Here is a 23,194-nt window from a genome sequence, read left to right on the forward strand (position 1 = left end):
CACTATATGGGTAACAGGGTGCCATTCGGGACAAACCCCATATGGGTCTTTAATCACAATGCTAACACAAATCTCAATGCTCTATGCTAGTCTTAGTAAAAGTTTATATCAGATACTGGTACTGTAGCCTACCTGAGATTGATACAGAAGTGGTTATTGCTAATTCCAATACACGTCTCAATGTGTTATGCTAGTTTTAGTAATAAATCTGTACATCATGGCCCGTATTCATAAATTGTCTAAGGAGTGCTGATCTATAATCAGTTTAGCCTTTTAGATAATCATCAGTAAGACTATATGGACATGGAGGATTTGAGCCTCGATCAGTGCTCCTACTCTTAGACGCTTAATGAATACGGGCCCATGTACTGTTGTTGAGCTGGATCTGTGTTGTGTTGACAGTATCCTGAGGGAGCTGTTGAGAGTGCAGCAGAGCATTGGTTACTGCCCTCAGTTTGATGCCTTGTTTGAAGACCTGACAGCCAGAGAGCACCTGGAGCTGTACACACGCCTCCGAGGCATCCCCTGGAAGGACGAGCAGAGGGTACGGCTACAACACACACAAACTCTCAAGCAGGCACACACACATGCACATATGCATGCACGCACACACACACACTCCACATTTCGCATTCAAAATATTTTATTACTGTGTGATTTTTCTGAATCGATGTTGTTGAAAAGATCCTCGTTTACTTTCATCTTCCCCTCTCAGGTGGTCTCATGGGCCCTAGAGAAACTGGAGCTTTCCAAGTATGCAGACAAGCCCGCTGGCACCTACAGTGGTGGAAACAAGCGCAAGCTGTCTACTGCCATCGCCCTCATCGGATACCCCTCTCTCATCTTCCTGGTTAGACTCACTCAACCCCATCACCATGCGTGTGACCCAAATGGCACCCTATTCTCTATATAGTGCACTACTTTTGACCAGGGACCATAGGACTCTGGTTAAAAGTAATGCACTATATAGGTAGTAGGGTGCCATAGGGCTCTGGCTAATTTTTATTTTACTATATTTTTTGTTTCTCTTCATTTAAAAAAAAATATTTATATTGTCTTTTGTTTGAAAAATTCTAAAAGACTCACAAAAATACATATTCTCCTCTGGATAAGATAGGAGACCCTCAGTTCTGATTGTGTCCTGTTCTGTGGGTTTGTCCAGGATGAACCTACTACAGGGATGGACCCTAAGGCCCGCAGATTCCTCTGGAACCTCATCCTTGATATCATCAAGACGGGACGCTCTGTGGTGCTGACATCACACAGGTGAGACACTCATTCTCATCAGACATGTACTGCGTACTGTGTGCTGCTAATGTATTTACTATTATCTGTATTATTGAAGTGTGTGGGTAAGACGTCTTGTTATCCCCTGCCTTGCATTCACACCCACGCTTGTTTTTTCCTCCTGGCACTGATTCTGCTGATAGCAGTGACTGTCAGTGTGTCTGCTAAATGACTAAAATGTCAACGGTGAATGTCTCTGTCTCTGCAGTATGGAGGAATGTGAGGCTCTGTGCACCAGACTGGGCATCATGGTCAACGGCAGGTTCAAATGCCTGGGCAGCATCCAGCACCTCAAGAACAGGTCAGAAGAAGTGCACACTCACTCAGCTAATGCAGGGTGTGGCCTCACTCTGTTGCTAGGCCAACCAGAAGCTGAATACATTATGGGATGCCAACTAATCTGTAATCATCTTTGAATCACCCTTCTTTTTTCTATTTCCTCATCCTTCAACTTGTCGTGTGTCTATATGGTTACACGACCTGTTATGTAATCTGTGACCCTGTTTAAATACTTCAGAAATGCATCCTTCCTTCCTTATTTCCTTGAGGTAAGCACAGATCCATATGTGATTAGATAGATATGATATGCAGCTTTTCAGGGAAGTTAGAAACCAATATACACAGGCAGTTAGAAAAGCCAAGGCTAGCTTTTTCAAGCAGAAATTTGCTTCCTGCAACACAAACTCAAAAAAGTTCTGGGACACTGTAAAGTCCATGGAGAATAAGAACACCTCCTCCCAGCTGCCCACTGCACTGAGGATAGGAAACTCTGTCACCACCGATAAATCCACTATAATTGAGAATTTCAATAAGCATTTTTCTACGGCTGGCCATGCTTTCCACTTGGCTACCCCTACCGCGGTCAACAGCACTGCACCCCCCACAGCTACTCGCCCAAGCCTTCCCCGTTTATCCTTCTTCCAAATCCAGTCAGCTGATGTTCTGAAAGTGCTGCAAAATCTGGACCCCTACAAATCAGCCGGGCTAGACAATCTGGACCCTTTCTTTTTAAAATGATCTGTCAAAATTGTTGCAACCCCTATTACTAGCCTGTTCAACCTCTCTTTTGTGTCGTCTGAGATTCCCAAAGATTGGAAAGCAGCTGCGGTCATCCCCCTCTTCAAAGGGGGGACACTCTTGACCCAAACTGCTACAGACCTATATCTATCCTACCCTGCTTTTCTAAGGTCTTCGAAAGCCAAGTCAACAAACAGATTACCGACCATTTCGAATCCCACCGCACCTTCTCCGCTATGCAATCTGGTTTCAGAGCTGGTCATGGGTGCACCTCAGCCACGCTCAAGGTCCTAAACATTATCGTAACCGCCATCGATAAGAAACAATACTGTGCTGCCGTATTCATTGACCTGGCCAAGGCTTTCGACTCTGTCAATCACCACATCCTCATCGGCAGACTCAACAGCCTTGGTTTCTCAAATGATTGCCTCGCCTGGTTCACCAACTACTTCTCTGATAGAGTTCAACGTATCAAATCGGATGGCCTGTTGTCCGGGCCTCTGGCAGTCTCTATGGGGGTGCCACAGGGTTCAATTCTTGGGCCAACTCTTTTCTCTGTATACATCAATGATGTCGCTCTTGCTGCTGGTGAGTCTCTGATCCACCTCTACGCAGACGACACCATTCTGTATACTTCTGGCCCTTCATTGGACACTGTGTTAACAACCCTCCAGACGAGCTTCAATGCCATACAACTCTCCTTCCGTGGCCTCCAACTGCTCTTAAATACAAGTAAAACTAAATGCATGCTCTTCAACCGATCGCTGCCTGCACCTGCCCGCCCGTCCAGCATCACTACTCTGGACTGTTCTGACTTAGAATATGTGGACAACTACAAATACCTAGGTGTCTGGTTAGACTGTAAACTCTCCTTCCAGACTCACATCAAACATCTCCAATCCAAAGTTAAATCTAGAATTGGCTTCCTATTTTGCAACAAAGCATCCTTCACTCATGCTGCCAAACATACCCTCGTAAAACAGACCATCCTACCGATCCTCGACTTCGGCGATGTCATTTACAAAATTGCCTCCAATACCCTACTCAATAAACTGTATGCAGTCCATCACAGTGCCATCCGTTTTGTCACCAAAGCCCCATATACTACCCACCACTGCGACCTGTACGCTCTCGTTGGCTGGCCCTCGCTTCATACTCGTCGCCAAACCCACTGGCTCCAGGTCATCTACAAGACCCTGCTAGGTAAAGTCCCCCCTTATCTCAGCTCACTGGTCACCATAGTAGCACCCACCTGTAGCACGCGCTCCAGCAGGTATGTCTCTCTGGTCACCCCCAAAGCCAATTCCTCCTTTGGCCGTTTCTCCTTCCAGTTCTCTGCTGCCAATGACTGGAACAAACTACAGAAATCTCTGAAACTGGAAACACTTATCTCCCTCACTAGCTTTAAGCACCAGCTGTCAGAGCAGCTCACAGATCACTGCACCTGTACATAGCCCATCTATAATTTAGCCCAAACAACTACCTCTTCCCCTACTGTATTTATTTTGCTCCTTTGCACCACATTATTTCTATTTCTACTTTGCACTTTCTTCCACTACAAATCTACCATTCCAGTGTTTTACTTGATATATTGTATTTACTTTGCCACCGTGGCCTTTTTTGCCTTTACCTCCCTTATCTCACCTCATTTGCTCACATTGTATATAGACTTATTTTTCAACTATATTATTGACTGTATGTTTGTTTTACTCCATGTGTAACTCTGTGTTGTTATATGTGTCGAACTGCTTTGCTTTATCTTGGCCAGGTCACAATTGTAAATGAGAACTTGTTCTCAACTTGCCTACCTGGTTAAATAAAGGTGAAATACAATTTAAAAAAAGATGTAAGTTTACTACCCTATTACTCTCCCAATCCAACCAATTTAGATCTGTGATTACTTCAAGGAAGAAGGTTGCATTTCTAAATTAAGCAAACATGGCCTGTGTGTCTTGTCTCCTCTCCTCCTGGTTGTGTCCCTTCCTTCCTTAGGTTTGGTGATGGTTACATGATCACAGTGCGAACTAGAACCAGTTCCAATGTGAAGGAGGTGGTGAGATTCTTCAACAGGAATTTCCCTGAGGCTGTACTAAAGGTATACATTATATTTGCCATTTATCAGATGCTCTTTTGCTATTTTTTGTGCTACATTGATATTGATTACTGCATTGTTGGGTTTGGAGCTTGCAAGAAAGGCATTTCACTGAACTTTTGCACGTGACATTAAAACTTGATACTTGAAACTTATCCAGAGCGCTTACGGTCAGTGCATTCAATTAGGGCTCTATTCAATCTGCATAGAGGAAGTTCAGCTTTACAGCGTGATTTAAATTTAAAGGCAATGTTCCTGCTTTAGCAGAGAACGCATTTGCGTATGTCGTCGGCTCAATCGGAAATTACCTTTAAATTAAAGCTTCAGCTTTACAGATTGAGTAGAACCCTGAGTTTAGTTGGACCACATATCCCAGTTGTTGCAGGTATAGGTTTTTGACATAACCGCTATCAGCAGAGTCAGTGGCAGGAAAAAAAACCAATTGCAGGTGTGATTGCAAGTAAGACAAGTTGTTTGAATTGAATCCACCCCCAGGAGCGCCACCACACTAAGGTCCAGTTCCAGCTGAAGTCCGACAGGATCTCCCTGGCCCAGGTGTTCAGTAAGATGGAGCAGGTGGTGGAGGCGCTGGGGATAGAGGACTACTCTGTCAGCCAGACCACACTGGACAATGTGAGTTACTGTTACACTGTGTTTTAGTCATTTCCAGTGGTGGAAAAAGTCAAGATAACTTAACAGAAAATGACTCAAGTAAAAGTTAAAGTCACCCAGTAAAATACTACTTCAATAAAAGTCTGAAAGTATTTGGTTTGAAATATACTTAAGTATCACAAGTAAATGTAATTGCTAAAATATACTTAAATATCAAAAGTAAAAATATCAATATTTTCTAATTCCTTATATAAAGCAAACCAGACAGCATCATTTGCTTATTTTATTTTTATTTATAGATAGCCATGGGGCACTCTCCAACACTCATAATTTACAAACAAAGCATTTTAGTCTGCCAGATCAGAGGCAGTATGGACGACCAGGGATGTTCTGGATGTTGATAAGTGGGAATTAGACAATTTTCCTGTCCTGCTAAGCATTCAAAATGTAACATTTATGTATTTTGGGGTGTCAGGGAAAATGTATGGAGTAAAAAATACATCATTTTCTTTAGGAATGTAGTGAAGTAAAAGTAAAAATTGACAAAAATATAAATAGTAAAGTACAGATACCCCAAAAAGCTACTTAAGTAGTACTTTGAAGTATGCTTACTTAAGTACTTTACACCACTGGTAATTTCCACACTGAGACAGTACAGATGAGGTGATTTTAAACGTTTATTTAAAAAAAATCTGTGCATGCACAGACAGCTGTTATTGCTCCCTTTCATGTTTGTTTGTTGACTTGAGGAAGGCCTTGCAGCTGGAACATCTAAGATAAAAAGTCTCAATTATATACCCTTGTCTTTGTTTCTCTGCGTTCTCTCCCTCCCCTAGGTGTTCGTGAACTTTGCCAAGAAGCAAAGTGACAACCTTGAGCAGCAGGAGAGTTCCCCCCCTGGTGGAGGCCAGTCACCCCTGCAGCGCCTGCTCACCCTGCTGAGGCCCCGGCCGGCCAATACGGAGCTCAGCGCCCTGGTCAGCGAAGAGCCGGAGGAACTGGAGAGTGACGATGATGAGGGCCTCATCAGCTTTGAAGAGGAGAGGGTGAGAGGCGGGAAGAGAGAGGAGAAAGAGGAGGAGAGGGTGTAAAGGGAAGAGAGGGTTTGAGGGGAGAGGAGAAGACTGAGAAAGGGAGATGGGATGTTGTCTACATAGATACACTGTGCAGATCACACTTTAACTTAATAAGTAATAAGTAAGTACTTAACTGAAAGTCAACTTGACTGTATTTTATCCTTTACTAATCACCGGTATGTCTCCATGGCAGGTGCAGCTCTCCTTTAACACAGATACTGTCTGTTGAACTGTGGAAACTCAGAGAGGGGGCGTGGCTGGACAGACCACGTGGGAGGAGGAAACTCAGAGAGGGTGTGTCTATTAGAGAGAGGAGGAAATATACATCAGAGGAGGCTGGTGGGAGAAGCTATAGGAGGCAGGGCTCATTGTAATGGCTGGAATGTTTGACTCCGTTCCATTGATTTTATTCCAGCCATGACAATGAGCCCATCCTCCTATAGCTCCTCCCACCAGCCTCCACTGATTTACATGTACTAGGAAGAGAATGTACCGTCTCTATCTACCCAGGGGAAAGTAAGATACATTTCATTTTTTAGCCTCAAGCACCTAACAGTGAGAGAGACTGAGGCATTGGACTCAGAGAAGGCGACATCGTGGGACAGAAAAGAGAAGGACAGAAAAGTGAAGTCAGTCTCTCATAGCTATCACAGAATTAGCCATGGTTAAAGCCTGAGGTGACGAAGAGATAGGTCTTCTGTCATGGGAAACATACTGCTACAGTGCGAATGCTTGCATTTTAATGGAGATATGTTGTTATAGGAATGTTTATATGTATTTTTTTTATATATATTGATAGATGGGAACACTGAAAACCAATGTGGTCCATCTAGAAAGGACTGAAATCAAAAGGTCTGATTAGGTATTAATGTCGCTACTAGTAAGTTGGCTTCATTCACTGCCGATGATGTCACAAAATATCATAGAATTCCTTCTGATATGACCACCTTACTAAGTTTAATCTTTTATCAGATGTTTGACGCAGTGAATTTGTGATTCAACATTGGTCAAATGTGTTCCGTAACTGCCAAAGTACAAGGCTACGTCCTAAATCGCACCCTATTCCCTATATAGTGCACCACTTTTGACCATGGCCCATGGGGCTCTGTTCAATAGTAGTGCATCATGTACTGAAGGGAATAGTGTGCCATTTCGGACTCAATGTTCCTATTCAACCAGAAATTCCACCCCAACCCCCTTTAAAATCCTCTACCTGCCTTGAGAGCATGCTGTCATGAAACCAGTCAAACTAGTGTTGTGTCATACAGTGTGTATATATATATATATTTTTCTGTGGCAAGAAGAATGATTTATTTTCTAAATGTATACAGGACTATACAGGACAGATATCTGATCTGTGATTGATTTCGCAATAACTGATGATGGTTGATAGCTAAGTAAGTTTTGACGTGAGTCCTGAATCGTTGGCCTTTTATTTGTTTTATCACTTTACTAGACTAAGTGAGTCAGAGGAAAGCTGCACCAGATTTCCTCTTTTAAGAGAATGTAACGGAGTGATTCTATATGTTGACGATGCTGATGGTGCCTCCCAAATCTCTAGCCTCTTCATTTGGACACTGTATATTTTTGTCTCGACATGATAATTAGAGCACTTTCTACTGAATGCTGAATTTTGTGCTTCTACAAATCATAATGATTTGTTTCTTTCGACAAGATCCTATGTTGGACACTATGTAATAACTTACTTTACAATGAAGGTAATCAACAAGATAATTTAAGTAATCAAAAACCGTGAAAAGAACTGAACTTAATAATAACTCTATCCTGTAATACCTATAAGAAAGGACACATACAGGATTTACAATAATAAGCATACACTACTGCACTACCATCACTGTGAGAAAAAGAAGTTGAACTTTCTTATCATTGTTTAGTTTGAACTTGAGATTGTATGATTTACAAGATGCTTTCAAGTCAGCTGACTTATCTTTTGGAAGTTGGAGCACATTAGAATTTTAAAGAACACCCACACCACATCATTAATGAAGCGAAATGTTTGTCATTTCTTGAATATGTACGTTGCCATGTGATTTGAAATGGATATGTTCATGGGGTGTTTGTGTTGTAAAGATATACTTGTGTTCTCTCTTTATTCCTCTCAGAAATTGCTTAAGTTATTTCATGGACTAATTCTATGTAATTTAACACATATTTTGGTGATTTCTTAATGTGGGACCTATTTGGACTTATTTGGAGAAAAAAAATATCTTGACTGGGGTGGTTGTTATCCTTTTACTATGAAACAAGGAAACTGATTGTTGTAATTTGTTTTCCTCAGAATGTAAAGTAGGTGAAATGTTTTACTGAAGTCCAGGACAAAATTATCATTTTTCATGTGGACTAATATGAGAATGAGAAACCAAGCCTGTCTTTGAAATGTGTTAATTAATGCTACCTATATATGTCGGATCTGAAAAGCCGTGAGGAAAGATGTAATGAACTTGAGGCTAACTTGTGTCCTTTAACTCAGACTAAATGATGACCGTGATGCTCTGCTTTAACTAGAGTTCTGTGACTCTGTGTCCAAATCACTCTGGACCTCAAAGGAACAGCGATGTGGTTTAGGACCATTTTTAGATGGTTTTGATCATTATTTGATCTATTGCAACTTTTGTTGCCACCCAACATCTCTGAATACTTAAAGGTATTTGAAGTTTTCCCTGAGCAACAAAAAAGCTTGATTTAAAAAAAAAAAAAAAAAAAACATGTACAATTGACGAGAACTTATTGTTCAAAGGTCTCTGGAGTAAAGGTAAAACAAAAACACCGTTTTTTTTTAACGACACCAGCAAATATGAGGATTAGGTGCAATTCTACATGGGTGCAAATACGATGAGATTTTATTTTTTTCATCAATCTAGTGATTACTTGGCTTTGCTCTAAAGCAAAAATGCTTTGGAATTTACCCAGGTAGTGTATGTGTGCATATGAATATAATATATATCTATATATTTTATGAAAATGTGTCTGACATTTTTCTGTTGTAAAGCATCTGTTCATATTTGTTCTTCTTGTGTTACATTTGGACTTGTTGCTGATTCTACTGTTGTTTCTGTATTCTGTGCTTCACGTTGGGTGATCTGGATTTTTAAACAAAAAAATGACAAATAAATCAGGTATCAATTGGGTCCTTTTTATTATCTATGGTTTTAATCATACATTTAATCATAGTATTCTAGTAGCTACCTTCAACATTAGGTATTAGAACCAAATAGTTTACTGCACATGCTCTTTGAAGGCTTGCAGTCATTTTGCTAACAATAAAGATATGAGAATCATAGTCTGATATACAGGAGCCATTTCATGGTTTCCTGAGCAGATTTCACTAACTTGTTCTTAATTATAATTATGTTATTTGAACGAATCAACATGAATGATTGGACAAGGAGAATGGCTTTAAAAAGTAATGTTTATTATAAAGTTAAAAGATTAAAATACGGGCCTCCCGAGTGGTGCAGTGGTCTAAGGCTATGCCACTAGAGATTCTGGGTTCGAGTCCAGGCTCTGTCGCAGCCGAGAGACCCATGGGGCGGTGCACAATTGGCCCAGCTGCGTCCGGGTTAGTGGAGGGTCTGGCCAGCAGGGATGTCCTTGTCCCTTTGCGCACTAGCGACTCCTGTGGCAGGCCGGGCGCAATGCACGCCGACACGGTCACCAGGTGTACGGTGTTTCCTCCGACACATTGGTGCGGCTGGCTTCCGGGTTAAGCGGGCATTGTGTCAAGAAGCAGTGTGGCTTGGTTGGGTTGTGTTTCGGAGGACGCACGGCTCACGACCTTCGCCTTTCTCGAGTCCGTACGGGAGTTGCAGCGATGAGACAAGACTGTAACTACCAATTGGATACCAAAATTGGGGAGAATTTTTTTTTAAATATAATGTTTCAAGTCTTCCCACAGTGATTGAGGTAATGATAATGAGTGCGTCTAAAATTGCACCCTATATAGTGCACTACTTTTAATCATAACCCATAGGGTTCTGGTCAAAAGTAGTGCACCAAATAGGGAATGAGTGCCATTTGGGACTCTACCCCATTAGTCCTTAAAAAGCAGATTGTCATCATTTGGACAGTATTCATTAAATGGGTATATTATTTTTGTTGATGAAGCTGTATGGCTTAGTGTTAGTGGATTAAAAGAACATTCATGCACTATATTGTTTGTATGCTGGAGAAATGTGACAGCAAGTATGGAAAGCAACTGTGGTCGTTCCTCTTAGCAAATTATCACTGATCGTCTTCATCAAATGCCACCCCGGTTGCTTGACGCTTTCTGAAAAAGGTCAGAAAAACAGAAATAATAGTGAACTTGTCTCTTTACATTATTTTCATGCAGATGCATGTAAATACAGTATGTAAAGACCGCCTGTCGCTATGTCCCAAATGCCACCCTATTCCAGTTATAGTGCACTACTTTTGACCAGGGCCCAGCCTTTTAAACTAGTGGACTATTTTGGAACAAAGGCTTATCCCTTTATAGTGCACTACTTTTAAGCTGAGACCTATGGGCCCTGGTAAAAAGTAGTACACTATATATGAGATAGGGTGCCATTTGGGTCACAGGCACTGTCCTGATCTCAGTGAGAAGGTACCTACCTCTTAGTTCCTGGGTTGATGAGAGAATCTCCTGGGAGACGCTTCTTGACTGCCATAGTTTGGCCACTCTGCTGGTGTCTCCTTGGCTCAAAGTCTGAAAGGGCAAGAGTAGCATTTACTATAATATACATCATCGTTCCTAATACACCTCTATGAGGATGAGCTACGAGGATAGAGGATAGAGGATGAGCTATGTTCTATTGTAATTTACCAAGGCAACTAAAAATACATATCTACAGAAAAAAGAAGATGAAGAGAACTTGTCACACAGCACCTGTATTCCGTTTGTGCGGACTCTTCCCAGGACTGAATGAGGTAGGGCCTGCTGGACAGAACACAGAAACACAACAGAGAACATAAAGACTGTGTGGTAAGAGTACACATGTATTCTGTAACAGCAGTTAGCAAGGCCTTCCCTAGATCGGAAAGTGTACAGCATGTGAGGAGAACGTCGTATGCTGTATAAGAGCTTAGTCCCTAACCTCACCAGTATTGTTTAAATGGGTCAGGCTGTCTGCCATTCTAAACAGCAGCTCTCTCAGGACCTCTTTAGCCTCTTGTTCTTTTAGTCTGGACAGAGTCACACTCAGGTCTCCTGGACTGGCCGCTACATAGAGCACTGCACTGGTGTCCTGCACCGATACCGACACTCTCCCACTCCCACACGCAGACCTGGAAGAACATAGGAGAGGGGAGGAATAAAAGGAATATGCAAGTATTGTAAAGGCATGGAAAGTGTAAAGGATCTTGTAAGGATCTCAAGGACTGCATGAGGTCCTTGGATTAAAATAAACTGGGAACTGGGATAAACATACCTGATTTTCAGGATATAATCCTCTGTTGACTTTAAGGCAAACTTCTGTCTCTGAAAATAACTGTGCCTGTCATTTTGTTATCATATACAGAGGGGAAATGCCAAAATAATGAATTAAGAACCTTCATATTTTTTACAGGATACATACAAACTGGTTCAATGTCTCCTCAGTGAAATCTGTGCTCCACACATCAAAGGCATTTGTCAAACTGAAACAGAAAACCAGTATGATGTTAGCTGTATGTGTTACTACACCAATCTTTCTTTTACATGTGAATAGTATAGCAATATCTATATAGTACTACTGGCGGCAGCTTTGTTGTCGTTGTTATTGTTGTTGTTAGCACTAACCTGAACACTGCAGCACGAGTTTACTGTGATTCACCCGAGTCGATGAGATCGCCTCTCTATTTGAGCAAAACTGTATAATCGCTATTGAATAATAAATAGCTAGCTACATGTCCACAACTACTGTAGCTCGCTAGGTCAGTTTTCTGGTCAGTTTACGTTGTTATAACGCATGGTTTCTACCCATACGGAAATGGCTAGATAGCTATCAACACTCACCCAACATTGAATATCCCAGATGTTGTATGCGTGTAGCATATTAGTTTAGACTGGTCTTTTTTATCTACCACGGTGCAATACGATGATTGGGTCAACGGTAGATTACCATCCATATTTTGTGTTGGTGTGGGTAAGAGCTGATGGTCAGGGAACATCCACTGTGTGTGGTTGCCAGTGGGTGGATAGTGATACCCCACGTCTATGTAACATTGTGCAACGTTTCGATGCTGAATGTAGCCCCCAGTCGGTGACGTGGCAGCGTCATTCAGGAAGTGTTTGCCAGCCGAATAGCTGCTTCACATGTATGTTTCTAATTTCTTTATCAGAATGTATGTTGATCTGTAAACAAATATAGCTTATTGGGATATTATGTGCGTTATAATTAAATCGAAATACTATAGTTTGAACTGTGTAGCTAGCTAGATGTTCGTCTAGACGCCTGTTGCTAGCCAAGTAGGGAGGTCAATTGTAGCTTGTTAACAGTAACGTTAGTGCTGGTTTTGCTAAATATGTGCGCTAGCTGGAGGCTAGCTTGTTTATGTTGCATGTATCTCAACCAGCAGTTAAATAGTTAGCTAGCTAGTTAACTAATATTTGCTCCAATCTTATGTTACCCGTGTTTATGTTGATGGTGGGCCGTTATATCTTGGCATAATAATTGTTGACACTGTCCATATTTGACTGGTGCTGTGGTCCAGTAATATGCAGAAACTTTTGCGATGGCTTGGAAGTCAAGGACCCGCAGTCTACAGGTGTTCGACACAGAGCTGAGTGCCGACACAGTGGAGTGGTGCCCCATCCCACAGTGGCACAACATACTGGCATGTGGAACATATCAACTTCAGAAAGGGCCAGATGCGGTAAGATTGTAGACACTGTCGTTAGACAAACAGACAATCAAAGCCAAGATACCTTTGTGTATATATAGTGTATGTGGACTCTTCTTGAAATGAGTGGATTCAGCTATTTCAGCCACACCCATTGCTGACAGGTGTATAAAATCGAGCACACAGCCATGCAATCTCCATAGACCATAAACCTACCATGCATTGCTTGCTGTTTGGGGTTTTAGGCTGGGTTTCTGTACAGCACTTTGAGATTTCAGCTGATGTACGAAGGGCTATATAAATAAATTTGATTTGATTTGATAGACAAACATTGCCAGTAGAATGGCCTTAATGAAGTGCTCAGTGACTTTGCCCACTTACAAAGAAATGATCAGTCTATAATTTTAATAGTAGGTTTATTTGAACAGTGAGGGACAGAATAACAACAAAAAAATCCAGAAAAACTAATGTCAAAAATGTTATAAAATGATTTGCATTTTAATGAGGGAAATAAGTATTTGACCCCTCTGCAAAACATGACTTAGTACTTGGTGGCAAAACCCTTGTTGGCAATCACAGAGGTCAGACATTTCTTGTAGTTGGCCACCAGGTTTGCACACATCTCAGGAGGGATTTTGTCCCACTCCTCTTTGCAGATCTTCTCCAAGTCATTAAGGTTTCGAGGCTGACGTTTGGCAACTCGAACCTTCAGCTCCCTCCACAGATTTATGGGATTAAGGTCTGGAGACTGGCTAGGCCACTCCAGGACCTTAATGTGGTTCTTCTTGAGCCACTCCTTTGTTGCCTTGGCTGTGTGTTTTGGGTCATTGTCAGGCTGGAATACCCATCCACGACCCATTTTTAATGCCCTGGCTGAGGGAAGGATGTTCTCACCCAAGATTTGACGGTACATGGCCCCGTCCATCGTCCCTTTGATGTGGTGAAGTTGTCCTGTCCCCTTAGCAGAAAAACACCCCCAAAGCATAATGTTTCCACCTCCATGTTTGACGGTGGAGATGGTGTTCTTGGGGTCATAGGCAGCATTCCTCCTCCTCCAAACATGGGGAGTTGAGTTGATGTCAAAGAGCTCCATTTTGTCTCATCTGACCACAACACTTTCACCAGTTGTCCTCTGAGTCATTCAGATGTTCATTGGCAAACTTCAGACGGGCATGTATATGTATTCTTGAGCAGGGGGACCTTGCGGGCGCTGCAGGATTTCAGTCCTTCACGGCATAGTGTGTTACCAATTGTTTTCTTGGTGACTATGGTCCCAGCTGCCTTGAGATCATTGACAAGATCCTCCCGTGTAGTTCTGGGCTGATTCCTCACCGTTCTCATGATCATTGCAACTCCACGAGGTGAGATCTTGCATGGAGCGCCAGGCCGAGGGATATTGACAGTTATTTTGTGTTTCTTCCATTTGCGAATAATCGCACCAAATGTTTTCACCTTCTCACCAAGCTGCTTGGCGATGGTCTTGTAGCCCATTCCAGCCTTGTGTAGGTCTACAATCTTGTCCCTGACATCCTTGGAGAGCTCTTTGGTCTTGGCCATGGTGGAATGTTTGGAATCTGGTTGATTGATTGCTTCTGTGGACAGGTGTCTTTTTTACAGGTAACAAGCTGCGGTTAGGAGCACTCCCTTTAAGAGTGTGCTCCTAATCTCAGCTCGTTACCTGTATAAAAGGCACCTGGGAGCCAGAAATCTTTCTGATTGAGAGGGGGTGAAATACTTATTTCCCTCATTAAAATGCAAATCAATTTATAACATTTTTGACATGCGTTTTTCTGGATATTTTTGTTGTTATTCTCTCACTGTTCAAATAAACCTACCATTAAAATTATAGACTGATCCTTTCTTTGTCAGTGGGCAAACGTACAAAATCAGCAGGGGATCAAATACTTTTCCCCCCCCACTGTACGTGTTTTTAGCGAGGTCCAACCAACTTTATGTTAAAAGATGCAGTGGTGAGTGTTAAAACTGTCAGATGTTATAAAACGAAGTGCGCTATGATAAATTGTGTCCAAAGGCTTCAAAACACTGGCAGCTGCATTCATGTTTATAATATCGCTATACACTTTAACAGGAATAAATGTAGACTGAATTATGTTTTCTACTATTTTTAATGAAAGGAAAGCCCTATTCCTATAAAAGAAGCCCAACTTAATTCTTAGCCAAGAAATTAACTCGTCAACATGCTTTTGAAAAGATAGCTTTTCGTCAATCTAGATGCCCAGATATTTTTAGGCGGGGACACGATCAATGGGGGCACCATCTAACCTACTTATGCAAAAATCATCAGGTACATCATTACATGATTTGGAAAATAACATGTACTTGATTTTACCAGCATTTAGTACCAACTTCAGGCAAGGTAGTAAAAGCAGATTGAAGAGTCAACAGAGTCTGAGCTGCCGTAGAGGCTGTAGCGTATACAACAGTTTCATCTACTTACAGATGACAGTTAAATAGACCAATGCTGTTAATATAAATTGTGAAAAGAACTGGACCAAGAATCGAACCCTGTGGGACACCTTTTGTTATGACTAGAAATCCTGACTTAACGCCATCAGTATGTACACACTGTGTTCTGTCTTTTAAGTAATTCTCAAACCAGCTACAAGCAACCCGATCTAAGCCATCAGTGCCCGACCTCACTAATGCTCTTGTGGCTGAATGGAAGCAAGTCCTTGCAGCAATGTTCCAACATCTAGTGGAAAGCCTTCCCAGAAGAGTGCAGGATGTTATAGCAGCAAAGGGGGCCCAACTCCATATTAATGCCCATGATTTTTGGAATGAGATGTTCGACGAGCAGGCGTCCACATACTTTTGGTCATGTAGTGTATGACCATACACCATGATCTATGTCACTGACTGTATATCAGAAAGTTGTTACTTCTCATACATGTTGAAACTCTGGTGTGTGTATAAGGTGGCGTAACAGTTCTCTCATTGTGCAATCATCAGGGACCAGAGGACGCGGCTACTCGGATTGGCCGACTGTACCTGTTCAAGTTTCGTCAACAAGGACCTATGTGTCCGCCCCTCAGTGAGCTGCAGCGGATTGACACACCAGCCATATTAGATATAAAATGGTAAGATGATGCAAACAGCTACAAGCTTTTTTTTCAGTTTGGGCTGGTTTCCTAGACATATTAAACCTTGTCCTGAACTAAAAAGCAATTTCAATGGAGATCCTCCACCTGGCCTTGATGATTACTTTGATGCTATACCTCTATTTTCAGGTGTCATGTGCCAGTGTCAGAGAGGCCTCTGTTGGGCATGGCTACAGCCAGTGGGGAGCTACAGCTGCACAGACTCATAGACAGTCAGGTGAGATACAGATTCATTCACTGTCGAATATCCCTGTCCGTTATGTTAAAGTGTGTTTGGGCTAGGGTTGCAAAATTCTGGTAACTTCCCCAAATTCCCTGGTTTTCCAGATATCCTGATTGCAATATTACTGGAATCAGGATGGAATAAGCACAACATCTGTAATCCTCTAAACAGGATTTCAGAAAAACTAGGGAATTGTGCAACCCTAGCTTTGGGTACTGCTCTTATGGATACGTGTCTCCAGTAGGAAGGCCGGTGTGCTCTGCAGACTGTGACCAGTTTGGGACTGGGACCTGATAAGTTGGCTCTGTCATTAGACTGGTCCACTGGAAGAGGTAACAGGTGAGGATCATGGCTTCATTTGGGATATACGGAACGTTGCATTGGAGGTTATTAAAGACCATGTTCTAATGTTCTAATAGTCAGTAAAATGTAAGCATGTCTGTGGTATGTTTGTCTGTTTCAAGTTAATTATTTGGGCTCCCGAGTGGTGCAGCTGTCTAAGGCACTGCATCTCAGTGCTAGAGGCATCACTACAGACACCCTGGTTCAAATCCAGGCTGTATCACAACCGGCCGTGATTGGGAGTCCCATAGTGCGGCACACAATTGGCCTAGCGTCGTCCAGGTTTGGCCGGTGTAGTCCGTCATTGTAAATAAGAATTTGTTCTTAACTGACTTGCCTAGTTAAATAAAGATTAAATTATAAAGCATTGCATGCATCTATAGTCACATTTCCGTAGTGGCATACAGTTGAACAGGGCCGTTATTTTTAGATTTCCACACATGGGGATTTTCTTTAGCAGGGCCTTGAAATAAATGCATTTCATGCAATTCTACGTCATTTACATGTTAAAATACATCATTTGTGCCTCCCGAGTGGCGCAGTCGTCTAAGGCACTGCATCGCAGGGCTAGCTGTGCCACTAGAGGTCCTGGGTTGAGCACTGCTGTGACCGGGAGACCCATGGGGCGGCATACATTTGGCCCAGCGTCGTCCGGGTAAGGGGAGAGTCTGGCCGGCAGGGATGTCCTTGTCCCATCGCGCTCTAGCGACTCCTGTGGCGGGCCGGGCACATGCACGATGACACGGTCGCCAGGTGTACGCTGTTTCCTCCGACATATTGGTGCGGCTGGCTTCCGGGTTAAGCGGGTATTGTGTCAAGAAGCAGTGCGGCTTGGTTGGGTCGTGTTTCGGAGGATGCATGGCTCTCGACCTTTGCCTCTCCCGAGTCCGTACGGGAGTGGCAGCGATGAGACAAGACTGTAACTACCAATTGGATACCTTGAAATTGGGGAGAGAAAGAGGTAAAAAAACAAAACAAAAATACATCATTTGTATTTTATTTTTATTTTGGGGGGGTAGATCAACTTTAATATTGCAGATTGTAGGTTCTATTAATTTAATTGTTTGCATCATTTCTAATCCCCCTTTATTTTATTTTTAAGCCTTGAGACAATTGAGACATGGATTGTGTATGTGTGTCATTCAGAGGGTGAATGGGCAAGACAAAAGATTGATGTTCCTTTGAACAGGGTATGGTAGTGGGTGCCAGGCACACCGGTTTGAGTGTCAAGAACTGCAAAGCTGCTGGGTTTATCACGCTCAACAGTTTCCTGTGCATATCAAGAATGGTCCACCACCCAAAGCACACCCAGTCAACTTGACACAACTGTGGGAAAACATGGACCGTCACCCCTGTGGAACGCTTTCGACACCTTGTAGAGTCCATGCCTGACGTATTGAGGCTGTTCTGAGGACAGAGGGGGTGCAACTCAATGTTTTTTACACTCAGTGTATATTATAGGTTGCAGTAGGCTACTAAATAACTTTCCAGTGGCACTGAATGATGAAGATGAAGCCAAGGCTACTCACCAGTGATGGCCGATGCACTCATGCCAAAGACTTATTTCAAGATAAGCTACTTAGAAAAACAGTGTGGTTCGCTCAGAATCGCTCAAAAGTTGTTGGCTTCTACAGACAGATTAGTCTTCTATTTTCAGCAGTAGGCATTTGCTTTCCAAACTTTAAAGTTTCTCTCTCAATTATATCTTGAAATTTGCGAAAGGCCAACTGACAGCCGCAACCAACCATAGTAATATAATCCATTCAAGTCAGGGCTTGCAGCAATAGCTAGTGTACCCATGAGTTTAACAGTCAAATTGCCTGGCTTACAGGTTTTCAAAACCCTTCTGTGGATTATATGTCTATGGCCACAATGCAACAAGCTGTTCTATATTTGGCGTGCATGCTGCCCAAATTGCGGCCTTCCCGACTTTAAGTGCTTATGATAAAACTTGATCCACAGCAACAAAAAAATTAAGCTATTGATTCCTTGAGGCTAAATGATGCTCTCTGATGTAGTATTTTGAATGGTTTTGTCTGTTCAGACAGGAGTAATATCATTTTAGGAATAATAATTTTCCATTTAAGTCATTTTACATTTTAACATTGTCAGGGAAAGAGCAGCACAGTAGAATTGTTTAGGATATAGTACTAAGTTATGTGATTACCTAGGGCTTTCATCCCTGTGGGCCCTGTTTAAAAGTAGTGCACAAGATAGGGAATAGGGTGCCATTTGAGACGCAACCATGGTGTATCCTCTCCTCTTCCTCTCTGCAGTAGTGACGTGCATGTGGTGTCCAGTGACTCTGCGGGCTGTGTCAACGTCTTGTCCCTGGGGGAGAACAGTCTCACTGCCGTGTCACAGTGGAAGGCCCACGACTTTGAAGCCTGGATCTCAGCATTCTCATACTGGGATACTCAGCTTGTCTACTCCGGTAACACTCCCTCTCGAAACACATCTAGCTAATACAGGCTGCTTAGTGCTCAGTACCCTCCTGTCAAGTTCTGTGTTATCCATCCTATTTGTCTTTGTTTCTGAAACCGAAATGTTTGACCCCTCCTTGTGTGATGATGATGTTTACACTTTGCCTTAATAAGGTGATCAGGGTTGTCATGCTTTTTGAGCAGACTGGATCCTCATGTTTTAAAAGGTCTTGTGACATGCATCCTATGTTTTTATCTTCTGTGTGTGTGTGTGTGTGTGTGTGTGTGTGTGTGTGTGTGTGTGTGTGTGTGTGTTGTCTGAATGGAATGCACCTGGCAGGCGGGGATGACTGCAAACTTAAGGGATGGGATCTTAGGATGGGTCCCTCTTCCCCCACATTCACCAGCAGGAGGTGAGCATGTTGACACAATACGCAGTCAAAATGCATTCGCCATTCCCATGGCAAAGTAAGTAGGTGCATCAGAAACATGTCTTAAATGAACATGTAACCAATACTGTTGTTCCTTTCTTGAAGGCACTCGATGGGTGTATGCAGTGTACACAGTAGCCCACATCGGGAGCGCATTCTAGCCACAGGCAGGTAAATGAACATTGATTTTACTATTTGAGATAGGGGTTTTATTTTCAGAAGGCCAGGCTGATATTATAATATACTATAATCCTTGTATTCATCAAGCTCCCCATTATATTCACTAAGTGTTCCTGGGAGAAAAGCTAAGTAATTAGTTTTTTCTATCAACATACTATTTGATGTTACTTACCAGATGTGTGAAAGATAGATTGGTGTCAAACCCTGAGGCCCATACGAACCCTATAGTGCTTGTGTCCGAAATGGCACACTGTTCTCAATGTAGTGCACTACTTTTGACCAGAGCCCACAGGGCTCTGTTCAAACGTAGTGCACTCTATAAGGAATATCTGGACTCTGGACAAGAGTTGTGCACTATATAGGGAAACGTGTTCCATGTGAGATGCAGTGAATCATGTGAACTGTCTCCTGTCCTGTAGCTATGACGAGCAGGTGCTTCTGTGGGACGAGAGGAACATGCGTCAGCCTCTCAGTGAGAGTGCTCTGGGTGGCGGAGTGTGGAGACTGAAGTGGCATCCTACCCATGAGCACTTGCTGTTGGCTGCCTGCATGCACAACGACTTCCACATCCTTCACTGCCAGCAAGCTCTGGGTGAGTCTGACTGTCTGGGACGTGATGCTGCTCACATGAAAACTCGTCGCTTTGCCAGAACTACCATGTCTGTCTGGTTGAAGAGCGGGTTGTATTCACAAGGAAACAACAGAATCAGGGAGGGGCCTACCTGAATTTGTCCAATAAGAAACTTGTTTTATTTATTTATTGCAAAAGTTTTTCTCCCCTGTGTTCTTATGAATAAGACCCAAGTTATGTCTTGTCATTTTGTCAAATCTGTAATATTTATTTCTTCCTCTAGAGGGCAGCGGAGGAGCGTGTTCTGTCCTAGCCTCCTATATCCTCCACAATTCCCTGGCCTATGGGGCTGACTGGTCCCAGCTTTCCCTGGAGGAGCCTCCCCCATGCTCCCCTCTGGAGGCCACAGAGCCAAGACAGTCCCAAACAGAGAGCCGTACAGGAGGACACCTAAGGATTCAGTATGAATCTCCCACTGCCAGCTTCGACACCTCCTTGGAGGATGACACAGGACGTTACATACCTGAGAGTTTATCCCCGTCTGCTAGCTCTGTGGCAGGCCCACCTGCCTGTCCTAACCCTGCCGTGGACAGCCCTGCAGTGTCCTGCCTGATGGCCAGCTGCTCCTTCTATGACCACATGCTTCATGTGTGGCGCTGGGACTGGACCCCACAGGAGGCAGGATGCACTGGGACGGCCCAGGGGGAGGGAGAAAGAAGGGCTGTGGGTGAAGGAGATGGTGGCCAGGCAGGAGCACCAGCAAAGTATGCAAAGTGCACTACACATAGGGAATAGAGTGCCGATTGGAATGCTTCCGAGGTTTGGAGACATGTTTTTACTTATTGGTCAACCCCATTAAATCAGGAGGCAAAGACCTGAAGAATGCATATGATATCTCACCATAGCGGTCTCTCACTACTACTAGAGGAATATTCACCTTCAAACAAAAACCACAAATAACTTTTTTTTCTCGAATTTTTCAAATGTCTATTGTTGCAAAAAATCTGAAATGTTTACCGATCTGTAAACATTATGGTTTCGTTCCAGTACTGCATACATGATGCGAAAGCACCTGGCATTTATTCAACCTTTCTTGGATAAAATAGGCCTACTTTGAATCACTTGCAGATATCTGAACTGTTTATGATTGTGCAGATCAATATCATTCCACCCTGATTAGTAATGTATTTAATGAAAAACCAACACCTTTTAAGTCAGTATACATATTGGATCTTAAAGATTCCCTGATAAGTGGGTCATGGATTTGTTACAATCCAGGAAAAACATTTGTTTAATCCACTTGTACAATTTGTTCTTTCATGTGTATACCTTTTTGAGTAATACATTTGCTGTGTTTGAATCCCCTGGCTTCTATTGTTCTGTTAACACTGACTTTCTTTTTTTTATTCAACCTTTATTTATCCAGTTTAGTCTCATTGAGAGAGAATTGATTTTTTCAAGTGAGACCTGGTTCAACCAAGAAAGCAGCAGAGAAAAATGATTGAGACAAATATCAGACATACTGTAGCAACTTACAGACATAGACACACCATCATTTTCTTTCTTTTTTTGAGTTACAGTAGTTGGTGGTGGATGTCAAAGCGCAGTAAATTACACAGTAAACGAGAATAACTTGCCTCCAACCAAATTAATTAGAACTTTGAATAACTTAGTGAAAAATCGCAATTTCATTCTTTATTATTACATTTTGGGAGTTATGTGCAGTTGTAAATCAAACAATAACACATGAACAGTTTTTTTTTTATTTCAATGTACTTTCAAAATAAATAGTGAATCGTACAAGGTTACCAATATATTTGACCCCAACTGTATCTGTCTGTACGATGATCAGTTGACCATATTGATTTAGCTTTTAACCTGTAGCCATCATGTTTACTGCTCTGGTAAAGAAGACAAAAGTTGTAAAACAATACAATGTAGCCTAATATACATTTTGTTTTAATTAGAATAGCACATACTAGTGCTTTCAGCATGCGCATTCACAATGCACCAGGGTCCAGTAAGACATGATCAGCTCAGCTGTAGCACCTGGTTAGCAACCTCTTGACCTCCCAACACAAACAAAATGGTCCTTGATGCTCAGACAGAGTTTCAGATGGATCAGTTTGTGGGGTCTAGTTATTGTATAAAGTTCTTTGGGTAGAGTTTGAATAACATGTAGGCCTACTACTAACTAAGTATACCATTGTACCCTGAAAATGACATTCCTTTCTCTTTACTACATTGGAGTACAAATACTTCCCTGATGAAACCCTCTCAGAATACACTGTTCCTCTTGTCCAGGTGGGAAAGGGAATGCCTCATCTGTGGATCTGTTGGGGCGGTATGCAAATTGGAGTGGGTCCAGGGTGTCTAGGATGATGGTGTTGATGTGAGCCATGACAAGCCTTTCAAAGCATTTCATGGCTACAGCTGTGAGTGCTACGGGGCAATAGTAATTTAGGCAGGTTACCTTGGTGCACTTGGGCACACAGACTATGGTGGTCTACTTGAAACATGTAGGTATTACAGACTGGGTCAGGGAGAGGTTGAAGATGTCAGTGAAGACACTCACCAGCTGGTCAGCGCATGCTCTGAGTACATGTCCTGGTAATCCGTAGGGCCCTGCGGCCTTGTGAATGTTAAACTGTTTAAAGGTCTTACTCACACACTGTGTGCTCTTATGCATGGTTCAGTGTTGTTCGCCTCGAAGTGAGCATAGAAGGCATTTCCGTATTGAGCTCTTCACTGGTACTTCCTGCTTTAGTTTTTGCTTGTAAGCAAGAATCCGGAAGATAAAGTTATGGTCAGATTTGCCAAATGGAGGGCGAGGGAGAGCTTTATGCGTTTCTGTGTGTGGAGTAAAGTTGATCTAGAGGTTTTTTTCGCCTCTAATTGCACACGTGAGTTGCTGGTAGAAATGAGGTAAGACTGATTTCAGTTTTCCTGCATTGAATTAGTCATATGTACGGGATACTCATTGTCCAACGAAATGCTTACTT

The 23,194-nt window shown here is 42.5% G+C and overlaps 3 protein-coding genes across 8 annotated transcripts in view; 2 read left to right on the forward strand and 1 right to left on the reverse strand.

Annotated features, from left to right (window-relative positions):
• The window catches only part of abca2 (ATP-binding cassette, sub-family A (ABC1), member 2), an 80,810-nt gene extending 71,577 nt beyond the window's left edge, over positions 1 to 9,233 (forward strand). For 4 of the 5 annotated variants that reach the window (XM_029716400.1, XM_029716403.1, XM_029716401.1 and 1 more), the window contains 8 exons: positions 403 to 544; positions 716 to 850; positions 1,163 to 1,266; positions 1,496 to 1,588; positions 4,297 to 4,399; positions 4,892 to 5,029; positions 5,845 to 6,054; positions 6,278 to 9,233. In XM_029716400.1, coding sequence (XP_029572260.1) covers positions 403 to 544; positions 716 to 850; positions 1,163 to 1,266; positions 1,496 to 1,588; positions 4,297 to 4,399; positions 4,892 to 5,029; positions 5,845 to 6,054; positions 6,278 to 6,313 — 961 coding nt within the window. In that variant the 3' untranslated portion in view covers positions 6,314 to 9,233. The remainder of the gene's footprint in view (positions 1 to 402; positions 545 to 715; positions 851 to 1,162; positions 1,267 to 1,495; positions 1,589 to 4,296; positions 4,400 to 4,891; positions 5,030 to 5,844; positions 6,055 to 6,277) is intronic. The other variant, XM_029716402.1, reaches the window with a different exon arrangement.
• Positions 9,234 to 9,963: 730 nt separating this feature from the next.
• Positions 9,964 to 12,274, reverse strand: LOC115164172 (protein PAXX). Its single transcript, XM_029716409.1, has 7 exons — positions 12,077 to 12,274; positions 11,658 to 11,718; positions 11,511 to 11,560; positions 11,183 to 11,367; positions 10,970 to 11,017; positions 10,696 to 10,789; positions 9,964 to 10,372 (listed from the first exon to the last, which is right to left on the reverse strand). The coding sequence occupies exons 1-7, from the start codon at positions 12,229 to 12,231 to the stop codon at positions 10,327 to 10,329; spliced, it is 639 nt and encodes a 212-aa protein (XP_029572269.1). The 5' UTR covers positions 12,232 to 12,274; the 3' UTR covers positions 9,964 to 10,326.
• A 28-nt stretch (positions 12,275 to 12,302) lies between these two features.
• Positions 12,303 to 21,992, forward strand: dph7 (diphthamide biosynthesis 7). Of its 2 annotated transcripts, none has more exons than XM_029716406.1 (10): positions 12,303 to 12,378; positions 12,775 to 12,936; positions 15,874 to 16,001; positions 16,152 to 16,239; positions 16,490 to 16,584; positions 18,864 to 19,021; positions 19,351 to 19,423; positions 19,547 to 19,612; positions 20,041 to 20,213; positions 20,476 to 21,990. In XM_029716406.1, exons 2-10 carry the CDS (start codon positions 12,796 to 12,798, stop codon positions 20,985 to 20,987), a joined length of 1,434 nt encoding a protein of 477 aa, XP_029572266.1. In that variant the 5' UTR covers positions 12,303 to 12,378; positions 12,775 to 12,795; the 3' UTR covers positions 20,988 to 21,990. The 2 variants fall into 2 exon arrangements, with proteins under 2 accessions (XP_029572266.1, XP_029572267.1); XM_029716407.1 differs by having other exon boundaries at positions 12,344 to 12,378; positions 12,785 to 12,936; positions 20,476 to 21,992.
• The last annotated feature ends 1,202 nt before the right edge of the window (positions 21,993 to 23,194 follow it).

This window comes from Salmo trutta, chromosome 27, assembly GCF_901001165.1.
Source record: "Salmo trutta chromosome 27, fSalTru1.1, whole genome shotgun sequence".
Taxonomy (NCBI): domain Eukaryota; kingdom Metazoa; phylum Chordata; class Actinopteri; order Salmoniformes; family Salmonidae; genus Salmo; species Salmo trutta.

What these genes read in the sequence shown, in the direction of transcription:
- LOC115164172 (XM_029716409.1), bottom strand. Translation starts at nt 12,231, where the DNA reads ATGTTCCCTGACCATCAGCTCTTACCCACACCAACACAAAATATGGAT. An exon ending in TCTGGGATATTCAATGTTGG is followed by an intron (nt 11,719 to 12,076) that starts GTGAGTGTTGAT and finishes TTTCTGTTTCAG; the next exon opens with TTTGACAAATGCCTTTGATG. An exon ending in ATCAACCCAGGAACTAAGAG is followed by an intron (nt 10,373 to 10,695) that starts GTAGGTACCTTC and finishes GACCTTTTTCAG; the next exon opens with AAAGCGTCAAGCAACCGGGG.
- dph7 (XM_029716406.1), top strand. Translation starts at nt 12,796, where the DNA reads ATGGCTTGGAAGTCAAGGACCCGCAGTCTACAGGTGTTCGACACAGAG. An exon ending in TTCAGAAAGGGCCAGATGCG is followed by an intron (nt 12,937 to 15,873) that starts GTAAGATTGTAG and finishes TGCAATCATCAG; the next exon opens with GGACCAGAGGACGCGGCTAC. An exon ending in TCCACTGGAAGAGGTAACAG is followed by an intron (nt 16,585 to 18,863) that starts GTGAGGATCATG and finishes TCCTCTCTGCAG; the next exon opens with TAGTGACGTGCATGTGGTGT.